General features: G+C 53.6%; 1 protein-coding gene across 2 annotated transcripts in view; it reads right to left on the bottom strand.

Moving 5' to 3' along the window:
- Positions 1 to 704: 704 nt before the first annotated feature.
- Positions 705 to 13,093, bottom strand: part of RAI2 (retinoic acid induced 2) — a 60,561-nt gene continuing 48,172 nt past the window's right edge. For both annotated transcript variants that reach the window (XM_062183289.1, XM_062183288.1), the window contains exon 2: positions 705 to 2,745. In XM_062183289.1, coding sequence (XP_062039273.1) covers positions 1,078 to 2,721 — 1,644 coding nt within the window. In that variant the 5' untranslated portion in view covers positions 2,722 to 2,745 and the 3' untranslated portion in view covers positions 705 to 1,077. The remainder of the gene's footprint in view (positions 2,746 to 13,093) is intronic.

The following is a 13,093-nucleotide window of genomic DNA, read 5'->3' as shown; positions in this document are numbered from 1 at the left end:
GGAGCCACGTGCTTCCTCCTGGTCTCCCATGCGGGTGCAGGGCCCAAGCACTTGGGCCATCCTCCACTGCCTTCCTGGGCCACAGCAGAGAGCTGGACTGGAAGAGGAACAACTGGGACTAGAACCCGGCACCCTGACCAGGACTAGAACCCGGGGTGCTGGCGCCGCAGGCAGAGGATTAGCCTAGTGAGCCGCGGTGCCAGCCAAGACTTTTAACTTCCAAGACTTTGAGTCATTGAGCCGAACGCTCTTAATGCCCCTGAATAGAAGGCCCTTTCCAGCTCACTCGGGTGCAGCAGGTGGAGAGAAGCAAGCTCTTTTTTCCTTTTAGAGATATTTGTTTTTATCTAAGGAACATGTAGGCAGAGAATTCTCCCCATCCAAGAACTATGCGCCCTGGAAAGGACCTTGAGTACTGGAAAGTCACCTCCCTGCCCTCTCTCTCTGCCACGGTCTTACAACAGGAAAAAAAGAAAGAAAGAAAAAAAAAACATGGAGACCTAGAGGCAGGAGTGACTCGATCAAGGGCATACAAATTCCTAACCGGCCTTTTATGGGGGCAGGGGGCAATATGTGCCAATATGCCTTGAAGAGCTTAGGTCTCTAAACACAAATCACTTGCAGCTCTTCATAAGCCAGAGTTTTGGCCAAAGGATGCCAGTGAAGGAATGCAAATTTTACAAATGACAGAATACTGCAACCAATTAGTGCAAACAAACATTTATTGTGAAATAGTCATCCTATCCTTTATTAGGTATTACATCATCAAAGCACTTTGTGGCAATGAAAATAGCTTTTTTTACCCCTCTGATTCACCCAATATTCCATTAAAGCTGCAAAAAATGTGCAATCTGCTTGAAAAATAGGTTGCTCTTATTTACTCATTTGTGAAAAGTCAAAAATTAAAAAAGAAAATGATACATACTAGCTTCCAGGGCCTCTAGAGCCAATTCACTTTTCTGCTTCCCAACTAATCCCCCAAATAATTAACAAAGATAATTTGTTTTAAATGCCTTTTTATAAAACCAATGCACCTTTCCCCATATTATAATCATAAAAATTTTAAAAAGCCATTATTTACTTTCTTGGAAAAAAGGTGGCCAGCCGTTGTTTTTTGATCGGGAGCATGTGTATTTCCTGGGAGTTCATTTTCTTTAACTTTATGCTCCGGTTTTTGACGGGTTTCCTAATGGGCTCTGAGTTTCCCATGGCCTCTTCTCCTTGGCTGTTGATGTCATAGCCCTGAAGCACGGAGTCTTCTCTTTTGAAGGAGAAGTTCTTGGTGGACACCCCAGAAAGACCTTTGATCTTGCCGCAAAAGATGGTCGGCACAGCATCTTCTACAGAGACAATGACCTTGGCTGCCTGGGACTCATTCACAAGCTCTATGTTATTTTCAGCCTTGACCTCGCCACTGGGCTGGCTGGGCTGGCTGGGCATCTCGGAGGCGGTGGCGGAGGCAGAGGCGCTGCTGCTGCTGCTGCTGCTGCTGCTGCTGCTGCCACTGCTGCTGTGGCTATCCATTGTGGCAGAGGCCTCACGGGGCGTGGCAGGGGCAAAGGGTGTTTCCGTGGCGCTGGGAAGTTTCTCCATCACAGTGTGACCATGCCCGGGGCTGTCGGCTGACCTGCTGCTGTCATACAGTGTCTCGAGGGGATGCTCAGATTTCCGGTGGGCGGCCAGGGACAGGTCTAGGGCTGTGTCTTCCTGGAAGACCGCGGGGCTGGCTTGGCCAGCCTTCAGCCAGGGCACCGACTTCATGGAGAGATCCAGGGCCTCGTTCTCGCTCCCCATCTTGATGACTGTGTGGCGGCTGAGCTGGAAGTACTCCTTGGGCTGCAGGATGTCCAAGGGCTTCAGTTCGTCCTTTTCCAGAGGGGGCTGGGTGCCTTTAAAGGGGTGCAGGTTGAAGGAAGATGGTGGCTTGGGGAAACTGGGGCTGAACTTGGATTCGGAACTCTGAGGCACTGGGATGGGGATGGGGATGGGGACCGGCACAGGTAAGGGGACGATCACAGGGTAGGGCACCAAGAGGGTGGCTGGCGGAACCAGTGGGGACAGAGGGGAGTTGAAGGGCTGCGGGGGCACGGGGGCATAGCCCGGAGGAGGCTGGCAGGGCGGGGGGCCGAGAGTGCCCTGGGAGGGAAACAGATTCTGCAGCACAGCTTCGAATGGCAACGTGGGCTCCTGCGGCTGGCTGGGGAGCCTCAGGTCCAGGAGCTGGGGCTGGGCCTCCGAGTCCTCGGCTCCTTGGAAGAGGTTGTTGTGGATGGCACTGGAGGAGCAGGGGGCCTCCTGCGGCAGGACCAGAGGGGAGTTGAGGTGCTGGAAGACGTGCTGCTCTAGCACCACCGGCAGCTGCACGGGGCCCTGCGTGGTCATGACATACGTGGCGTTGCCGTTGGGGTTGAGCTCCGGGGCAGAGCTTCCCTCCACCTGCATGTGAATGGGCATCACCACTGGGCTCTCCCCAAGGCACAGGGGCTGCAGCACGGTGGCTGCCACCTTCAGGGCCATGCCACTCTGGGCCTCGGCAGGGGGGTTCAGAATGGATGGGGCCGGCACAGTCACCAGGGCCTTCTTTACCAGGTCGGCGGAGTTGATGTTCCAGGCCTCAGTGGTGATCAGCTGGGCCATGCCATTCTCCAGTCTGTTACTGGCCAAGGCAGGAGGGGAATCGGTCATGTCCATGGGCAGATTCTGGGCCTGCAGGTCGTCCATCACTCGGCTCTGATGCCACTTGACCTGCAAGACAGAACAACTGGCATGAATCTTCCATACAAGCATATTTACGATCGCTTCAAGTGCTCTCTCCACGGCTTTACAGTTTCCATATCGTGGTCCAGCAGGGCTAACCCAGCTCCCTATGTATACACAGACGTTAGAGACGTCCTCATCTATAGGAACACACTAATATGATCAGCTGTGCAGGGAGAGCCCCAATTTAACAGACGATTGGGCTATAAACACAGATGATGGGGCCACCAAGTAAGCAAGTGAGGTTCAACAGGGTATGTACAACCCTGAGACTGAGCTGAGGGGTTCGGGCTTCGATAAAAACAAGGTTTCCTTCCACATTGCTGTGTCAGACAATTAAAATACATGGAGATTGGACTTGTTCAGATTCCAGCAAGCAGCAAAGGTTCCTTTTCCTTTAAGGACAGATGAAACCTTGTCACACTTGGATAGTCTACAAAGATGGGAGAGGGCGTTTTGGAAGCCCTTTGTAGCTAAGCAGTCATTCTGGAATTATTTGAAAAGCATGGGAAATTCCAGAAAGCATTTTTGAGAAACTCTCTGTAACAATAACACTTCCAAGACAGCTTTGATGAGAGCAAGAGCAGCGCGTTTACACAGGCGTCATTACAGCCGTCTCCCTGTCTCCCTATGGCCCACGACAGCCGTATCCCCTCTGATAACAGGAAGAGCCACGCTTCCGAGCAAGGTGAGGATGGGATGACTTGCATGAGCGGGCACTGCGCCCAGTCCACCCGTCTGGCTGACCTGTGGTCTCTCCTAGTATGGCGCTGCCAGGAGGAGGGAGTGTCAGCGAGTCCGGGGCTGGGGAAGAGGGCCACTTGCTAGCAACCAAAAGCCTCAAAGGTGAGGGAGGATTTCTCCATGTCCTTTGCGCCCTTGCAGCCCTCTGGCCACCTGCTGAGAGGCCCAAGCAGCCCAGCACATGCACTTCCTGGAGGAAGCGGGGCTGCAGCTGCGATATGGCTCTCCATGGAAACGCGTCCATATTTAGCCCTGTTACCATGGAGAAGGCAGGCACCATGTCTAGCTCAGAGATCTGCGCAGCCCTGCAGTCTGCTTGGGCTCAATAATAATTCAATAATCCTCACTTTCTCTGGACTGGCCTTGGGCGACTCGGAATCTTGACCTCACCTGTCCCAGCTGTCTAGACTTCAGTGTCGTGGTCATCTCATCGCGCTCGTCTCGCCCCTAAATCACCAACATAACCTCCCAAACAAGAAAGAGAGGTGGCCCAGCACACCATGGGGTTAGAAATCAACAAATGACGTCTCACCACAGGAAGGCAGTTTTTACAAATGAACAATCCTGTGATATTTGCAGGCAATCGAAACATGTCAAATGCACAGAACAAGCAGTTTCTCTGAGGCACGGGCAGGCGGCGAGGGGGGTGAGGGTGAGGGTGGGGTGGGGGCCGCGGCGCGGGGAAGGGAAAGGATGTTGTGCAAACAACTTTGTGGAGAATGATTGGTGGCCACGCCTGCCGCAGCGCCTCCAAAGGAGGGCTCCAGTGCCCGTTGCCCTGTGGGCAGTGTGCATTCCGGAAACCGTGCAGTGCCCCAGCAGCAGAGTTGGGACGCAGCCTGCCCCCAGAGAGGCTGCGGGGCTTGTCCAAGCTCAAGGGCCTGGTTGTTTATGAGATGACTCCTCCCCGATTCAGCCCAGAAAACGCTAAGCCTCCAACATATCCTTCAGGCCTGCGTGCACTAGTCATTCATTTATCTGATGCATTAATCTGTCCAATGCGCACGCCATGCTGGCACTTTGCTGAGGGCTGGAGATGCAGGCATGGGTGAGACAGACAAAGTTCTTCTTGGAGGTGGGGGTGGGGGGACTACATTCCATTGGAGGTACATGTCCTGGACCAGACCAAGGTTTGCTAGCAGTGAGATGGCATCCAGGTTCTAACAGCAGACATCATCAGTCAGCATCGCAGGCCCATCAAGGCCCAGAGAACGCAAGCTTCCTCCTGAAGGAGCCGAACTGTCCCTTAGGCGGGGTGGGAGGGGTAGGAGAAGGCTGAATGGAGGTGGGGCCGGGGTTGGTGAGGACAAGGGCAGCTGCCTCGAGCGACAGCACGTGCGGTCGCTGCCAAGGTAGAGAAGCCAAGATGTGCTCTGTGCCAACTGCAGGCTTCCGTGGGGCTAGGGGCATCCAACGGTGAGGCCACCTTTCCTGTCTGAGGTGCCTGCTCCCTTCCTGTCTGTTTCCTTCTGCCTCCTCCCAAGGGGGAGCACTTCCACGTCCCTGTCCCTTGCACACCCCTGCAGCTCAGGCGCCTGTGAAAGCCCACTGTCCTCCGTGCCCGGCCCTGCTCGAGGCCGGCTAACTCGCCCACATTCCTCTTGCTGAGAGTGTGGGCGAGGCGCCTCCCACAAACAACAAGGGAGAAAACGCACGTGCATTTACCTCATTCAGTCTTCAGAGCAAGCCTGCCAGAGAGGTCCTGGAACTGTGCCCATTTGGTTGAGGAGAAAATGGAATCTACAGGGAGGTTCAATAAGTAGCCTAAGGGTACCCTGAGGCTGGAATTAGAGTTCAGGCGCAAATCCCAGGCCTCTTACTTCCTACAGGAGCTGGAGGAACCACACCCAGCCATGCATTTTCTCTCCTTGCTAGAGTGGTCCCGGCCTCCCTCCAACATCCAGTAAACGTGCCTGCGGAGGCAAGCGAGAAAGGGCACTTGCACAGGACAGCCCTTCCCGGCACGAATGAGGTTCCCTCTGCCGGGCACCTCCCCTGCCCTCCTCATTTCCAGAGCTGGCGTCCTCGGACAGTGCAACCCAAGGCAGCTGTCCTTGCAGCCCACTGCCAGTTACCCACCTGCCCCCGGCCTGCCTTCCGGAGACACATCATGGTAGGAGGGCACCACAGCAGCCGCGAGCTACCGGGAGCTCCTGCAGGGTTCGGGCAACAGGGCCTCAGCCTGACTGGGTGCAGGACAGACAGGAGGTACGGGATTGGGAGCAGTATCCAGCCCTGGCCCACACCTCCTCCTGCAAGCCGGCTCCAGCCCTGCTTGACTGCTCAGCCAGTGGGGGCCGTGAGCGCCCGCCCCCTTCCCTAGAGAGCCACCTGGCTGCTGAGACAGAGCTGCCTTCTGCCCCAGCAGGTGCCCCTGGCACAGGAGACCCATGTGAAGAAAGCAGGAACTCTGCTCCCCCCTCCCAGAAAGGCCCTCTGCACCTCCTCCCTTTATTGTTCCACCTGCCAGTGGGCACCCTTGCAGCTAAGGGACTCCAGGCACACGCCACGCATGCAGGCACAGTGAGCGCTGCTTCGGCAGGAGCCCGTGCCGCAAGCCCCAGAGATGCCCTGAGAATAAAAACCAGCTCAGGAATTGAGGGATCAAAGGGCGAGTGTCTGTCCCCAGGGCACGGATGTGCTGCAAAGCCAGTTAATGAGTGGAGAGGAGGCGGAGGCCTGCCTCCCTGCTGAGCCACGCTGAGGAGGGCGGGCTGGGGACTTCTTTAGAACCAGGAGCATCACAGGAGCCACCGGCTAATGACTAATGTGCTCGCGCGCAGAGGAGGCGTGAATTTCTTCAGAGGTGGCAGGGAATGTTTTGTTTGGGTTTTGCTAAACATAATTTTCACACGGGTTTAAATGAGGTCACCCATCCGTTCCGCCTGTGCGTGTTAGCATTGGCAAGTGTGGCTGGGTGGGAGGTGGGCAGTCTGGGCGTGCAGGGCACTGCAGACCCTCATTCTCTCGCCCCCCCCCCCCCCCGCCAGCTGCTAGGCCTCGCCCCAGTGCAGCCCACGGGCCCTGCAGATGGAGACCATGCGGAGGGCCTCCCGGCCCCGACTGTCTGGGAGAGTGATGGGCCACAGAATTGTGATCTGGACCCCTCATTCAGTCGTTGCAAAGACTGAGTTACCCTCACAGGCCAGTGCTCCCGAGGGTCTGCCAAGTGAGCTAGAGCCTTCTCCCACCGGTACTTCCACTCACTCAACTCCTGCTAATCTGTCCGACTTTGGGGGGCTCAGCCACAAACTGGCTTCTTCTGAGATCCACCCTCACCCTGCATGAACGGCCACAGGGCCCTAACTTCACCTTGTCTGTCATCACCCTGACCTCTCTCCCCAAAAAACTGCCTATTTACTTGTTTCCCCAGGAGGGGGTCTCTCTCCATCCATCCGTGTCCCTGGCAGAATTGGTGCCTGGTGGTCTCATCCTTACCCTCTTGTTGCTGAATCCCAGCCAGACAAGGTAGGCGTAGGTGTTACAGCTTATACCTCCTCGAACCTCTTCCTGACCATTCTATAGATGGGGAAACTGACTCAGAAAGGTTGTGGCTCAGAACAGGGTCCCTGAAGCCACATCAGGCCAAGCGGGATTTCTGAGCTGGGAATTTGCACAAGAACTCTGGGACAAGCCGGGAGCCCCTGCCTGCTTGGGGGCCCACGTTGCCTTCTAGAAAGGGATTTGATGTCTCTCGCGTGCACTGGAAGCAGTTTCACCACAGAAACAGCTAATAAATCAGCCACAAGGCCCCTGGGCTGCAGCACCAAGTACTCTTGAGCTCGTGCTTCAGGAGTGGCTACCTTGGGGTAGGGGGACGTGGGGAGGGGTTTGTCTCCTAGCAACCCAATCCTGGGACCACTGCTGCTTGAGGGCTCTGTGAGGCCCCCAGAATTGCTAGAGTGAGTTACTGAGAAGGGTGCTCAGCTCCGGGGGCACCGGCCTGAGCCACCTGGGCCACACCAGGTAGATTCCACCCCCTGGCCAGGAGGCTCTGGACTCTTCCTCAGGTCTCGCCCAAGCCAGGTGTCCTGGAGGAGCCACAACCTGAGCCCTGGTCCTGGGGATGCCCCTGTCCGCCTCGACAGTCTGCAGGTGTGACCTGCTCTCCTCACCTGCTGAAACGAGCCTCCTCTAGATTTTGCTATCTCCCCTACAGAGATTTTCTTACAGAAAATCGATCCGGAAAGTTCTCACAAGACACCCACTTCCCAATTGACACTATCAACAGCTCCGTGTCTTCCGGAGCGTGTAGGCAGCTGACAGTTATTTCTGGTTAACACTGGCTGGCCTATGGATGTCCTTGTTGTTCAAAGCCGGGTTCTTGGAGCAGCAGCAGCAGCAGCAGCACCTGGGAGCTTGCCAGAAACGTAAAGTCTAGGCCACAATTCAGGCCCGCTCACTCAGCTCCCTAGGTGGTTTCCACCGGCTCCCCAGGTGGTTTGTGTGCCGGTTCCCAGGCTTGGCCGTGTGTTGGGATTGCCTGGGAGCCTGGAAAGATGCCAACGTCTGGGTCCCACTCCCAAGGCTGATTGAGTTGCTCTGGGCAGCAGCCAGGTGAGAGCGGGAGCCCGCGACTGGAAGGCCAGAGCGCAAAGCAGCTGGGCAGCCCACCTTCTCGGTGCCTCCTCTTCCCGCTTATGTCACACGAGGGGTTGCACCCGGCAACAGCCCAAACTCTCACAACCTCCTTGCTGGCCACTGGTCCTCGCAGCGGCTCCCCACGTGCCCCCACCCCCAGGGACAGGGGAGCCATCTCTCGTTCTGCCCAATTCTATCCGCACCCCTATTGGGAGCTCACTTTCTACTCTTTTTTGTAGATTTATTTTAAAGGCAGAGCTTCAGTGTGTGTACGTGTTTGTGCGTATGTGTTTGTGTGTGAGAGAGAGGAGAAAGAGAGAGATCTTCCATCTGCTGGCTCACTCCCCAAATTCCCTCTATAGCCAAGTCTGGGTCAGGTCAAAGCCAGGAGCCAGGAACTCCGTGCAGGTCTCCCACATGGGTGGCAGGGACCCAAGTACTTGAGCCATCTTCTGCTGCTTCCCAGGCACATTGGCAGGAAGCTAGATAGGAAGTAGCCAGGACTTGAACCTGCACTCTGCTATCTGATGCTGACTTCACAGTGGTTTAACCCATTGCACCACAATGCTGGCCCCTCGTTTTCTATTTTTTTTAAGACTTTTCAAAAAAAATTTATTTGAAAGAGTTACAGAGAGAGAGGGACAGACACAGAGAGAGAAAGAGCTTCCATGTGCTGGTTCACTCCCCAGATGGCTGCTACAGCTGGAGCTGCACCGATCCAAAGCCAGGAGCCAGGAGCCAGGAGATTCTTCCGGGTCTCCTATGTGGGTGCAGGGGCCATCTTCCACTGCTTTCCCAGGCCATTAGCAAGGAGCTGGATCAGAAGTGGAGCAGCCAGGAATCAAATCGGGGCCCACGTGGGATGAAAGTGTCACAGACGGCGGCTTTACTTGCTATGCCACAGTGCCGGCCCCCTCATTTTCTATTTTTGATCCGGTGTTTAAACCATACTCTCAATGACCTAATTCTGTGTAAAATGCCAGCCACTCACTACGAGCTGAATGAGGGAAGCATCCTTTCTGTTATTTCTACAGTGTGAGTATGGTTTCATTCAGGACCTGAGATGCACTAAATATCTAAGGTATAATTCCAACTGGGCAAAAAAAATGTTTTTTCCTCTCTCTGGAGGGTGGAATAATTGTCAATTCCTTGTCCCAGTGATCAAATTTTCTGAGCTTTAAACATCAGCACAGAACCTGTAGACCAAAGCTGTGAGCATAATCACCACATGAATGTGTTCCCAAATTGGTTAAAATGCGAAGAATACACAAACTAGTCACCCGCTTCCTGGTCCACTGCCTTTTACACCCGGAGACATACAGGGCCCTTCCCAAGGACTAGGACTGCCCAGATTAGCTGTGGAAATGAGTTCCCCAATATGCTACTCCGTTTACGAACGCAGGGGTGGCCGGCAGTCTACAGCTGGGACTAACCTCCGTGAGGATGGCGGTGGCTACGGGGAAGTTCTCCCCAAGACAAAGTGCTGATGCTAGCTTGCATCAGATACTGATGACAAATGGAATAAGTGGGGCCTGGCATCATCAACTGACCACGGACACCAGGGTGCTCCGAAGTCTTCCCAGGGAGATGGAGGTAAGGTCATTCCGAGGTGCCATGAAACTCATTTATGTTCATTGTATTGCCTCATTCCATTTTTTCTACTCCACACTGTATGTAATAAATAACTACAGGAAGCTATATGTTGCCATAATGCATATGTGTGTATACATGTGTGTGCGTTGAGGGAGCGTTCCATTTTCTTCCATCTAATGGGAATGCAAGAAGGAAAATGGTGTGTTTCTGAGGGAGAGGTAAAGCTCTCAGTGCCCCCCAAGAGTTCCAGGGTTCCCCTGCCTGAACAAACCTTAGGGTCACCGGGCTCGTCTCTCCCGTGCTGCAGAGCACTAAGCTAAGGCTCAGAGGTCAAGTGACTTGCCTAAGCTCACACAACACAGAGCACGCCGATTCCCAGACCCTTGCTCCTTCCACGTGATCCGCTGCCTTTGCTTCACATGTCAGAGGACGCTGGCCTGGCTAGAGTCAGCACAGTCAGCCCACAGGGAGGAGAACACCTCTACTGCAATCAGCCCCTAACAGCAGGATACGTGAGATGGCGGCAGTCACCTGTTACAACGTCAACGAGAGTCCGATAGAGAAAGGCCCCTTGAGTCAGTGACGCCCAATAGAGCAGTCCCTGACACGGAAGTCAGAGATTCAAGATGCGCACGAGCTTTCCGTGGCTGTAGCACAGCCATCTAACACCGCCGGGACTCAGAGTGTCAGGCAGCCGTGTGTTTATAATCTCATTTCGTACTACTGGCTACCCTTGACCTGCTCACAAGGGCTCTCTGGTTGCGCCTGAGACCACACAGGCCCGGGTGTGTGAATGCAGTCGGAACTTGAGTTGTGCCTGTCCAGGTATTCGTTCTTTCAAATGCGATCTGGGCATGTGTGGGGTGCCAGGCATATACTTGCTGTTCCTCCACCCTGGGGCCACTTTCTCCATAGGCACGCTGCTTTCTGTCCTGGCTCAGCTCCCAGGGCATCTGCCAAGGCCGTATGTTCCCAGGGTTATCTGCTTCTAGCAGGGCTCCTTCAAGGCCCACGGTACTGGCAGAGGTAAAGGAGGAGGAAGGCAGGTTCCCTATACAACTGTAGGGGCCGAGCTTAGAGCAAGGACCTCCCTAAGGCAAAGAAGAAGCGTTTGTTTTCCAAAGAGGGCTGCCCTTGATGCTAAGAGGAGAGACGTTCTGTCTTTAAGTCTGAGTCGCCGCAGGGGCAGGTGACAGGTGCACCTCAGCATCACTGGAGCAAATCAGGAGGCACTGCTGTCGGTGGCAGGGGACACTCCGCTGCACAGTGGCCCATGAGCGTCAGCAAGCGCAGGTCCCCACATGCAGCGGAGGCCTCGTGCCCTGTGCCAGGTGCCCAGAACCCCAACCACTCCCAGGTGCCTGGCCCACAGCGCTCATCTCGCACAGGCTCCTGGGTCTCAGGCCAGGGCTCATCATCTTAAAGAGCTATGGTCTGCGGAGATTCTTCTGGCAACAAAGAAACCTCTTCAATATGGAACAAAGAGGGGGAAAAACCTGCCTCCGGAAGAGAAAATACTTGTAATTAGATTGAGATACAAAGGTTAAATTTTTGTTCTGGGAAAAGGACTGTTTATAATCCTGTGTCATTAGCAGGACATTTTCCAGAGACCAGTGTGCCAGAAATAGACCCTTTGAGGGGTCATGGGGAGGAAGGGGTGCAGGAGCCTGAAGCACAAAGGCCTGGAGTTCCAATTTTCCCCCTCTGCTCTCGCCCGGGAGCCCCCAATGCCTCCCCCACCGGCATGGAGACAGCACCAGCCTCACCCTGCACACTTGGCTCCTGTGAGAGTGGGTAGGAGTACAGGCTTGGAGCCCACACAGGCCTGGGTTCAAACTCCGGCTCTCATTTTGCTAGCCATGGGAGCCTGGGCAAATCAGTTGTAAGCCCCAGTTTCTCTCTGTGCAAAATGGAGATTCAAAAGAACATTGCACAGGACAGTTGCAATGATTCAAGGAGATGATCCAAGAACTTGGCACAGCGCTCAGTAAATCACGGCTGTTGTTACCATTGTCATTGTCACTGGCAACACCATCACTGCCATCATTATTGTTGCCACTGTCATTGTCATTGTTATTGCCTTCATCTCTCTCATAATCTGCATTGTCACTGCCATCATCATCACCATCGTCGTCATCTTGTCATTGGCATTCCTCTCATCCCTCTCAGATCCACTGACCGCATTTCCTCTGAGCATCTTGGGGAACATCCCTTTGCATCAAAATGGTTTTGCACATTCATAACCCTGTTTGTCCAATGGTTTGTTTTAAATGGGTTGCTAGGAACTGGAAAGGCACTTGCCACAGCATGCCATGTTACAGGTACATCTGATGGCTATCGTTCTCAGGTCAGCCCACCAAAACTCACGCAACCCACAACAGAGCTGAACTTTGCGATGAAAACAGAAGACAACACTCACAATATTAAAGCTGGGGAGAAAACCAACAAATGCAGAAACCTCTTTCTCACCCAGGTTGAAAGTCTGGTGATCAGAGATGCCTTTTGTATCTTGAATGTGGACTTATGAGTGCTTTCAAGGGTTCCAAGGCTACTGCCCTGGCTATGCATAACCTCATTTCCGAATCTGTGTTGTTCCTTCCCCTTTACATAAGGCCTACGGAGCTGTCAGCTCCTATTTATCAATGGTGATTAGGGTCATTTTCTCACTCACAAAAACAAGGGAGAAAGAGAGGAGGGAGGAAGAGGGAAAGGATAAGAGGGAAAGAGAAAGCAAAGAAAATGTTGAAAAAGAGAAGCTTAAAAAGTGGGTAGAGTGGGTCGGAATGAGAAAGAGATGGCTCGATTGGAAGAATGATAGAACACAAAAACCCAGAAGAGAAACACGGAATGAAAGTGATCCCGCTGGCCACAAGGGGGAGCTGTTTCACTGTAGCAGCTTGGTTGCTGCACAGTATAGCCAAGCATGAGTTGGGACTGGGACTTCTCAGCACAATGGGGGCAGAGTAAAACATACAATATCGTTCATAAGCACAACTACTAGAGGAACTTGAGGAAGGCAGTCAGATTTTGGCAGGACTTCTCCCATGCTTTTAAAATTATACCAACCGCATTCACTTGTCACTTGGTTCTGTTGTCACTTTTAGGAAAATATCTCTATATCTCTATAGATAGATAGATATCTTCAGTTAGTGTCCTGTGTTTCTTATCTTCATTTTTGCCAACCGTCCCTGGGCCACCTCTCCTTGGGCACTAAGAATCGGTTTTGCCCCATCAAAATTAGGGTTTCCAGAAAAGAAGCTGAGAAACTCATTCTCAATGAGAGGCAGGACTGGTACGGCTCCAGTATTATGTTTCCTTTATTGGTGTAACAACCACAGGATCCAGTTCATGATAAAGCGATGAGCGGAGAAAAGAAACTCTCACTGAGGAATTTCAGACGTCAATCATGGAGAAGACT

Source organism: Lepus europaeus, chromosome X (assembly GCF_033115175.1).
Source record: "Lepus europaeus isolate LE1 chromosome X, mLepTim1.pri, whole genome shotgun sequence".
In the NCBI taxonomy this organism is placed as follows: domain Eukaryota; kingdom Metazoa; phylum Chordata; class Mammalia; order Lagomorpha; family Leporidae; genus Lepus; species Lepus europaeus.
The sequence above is the reverse complement of the archived record's forward strand: the minus strand, read 5'-3'. Positions and strand labels throughout refer to the sequence as shown.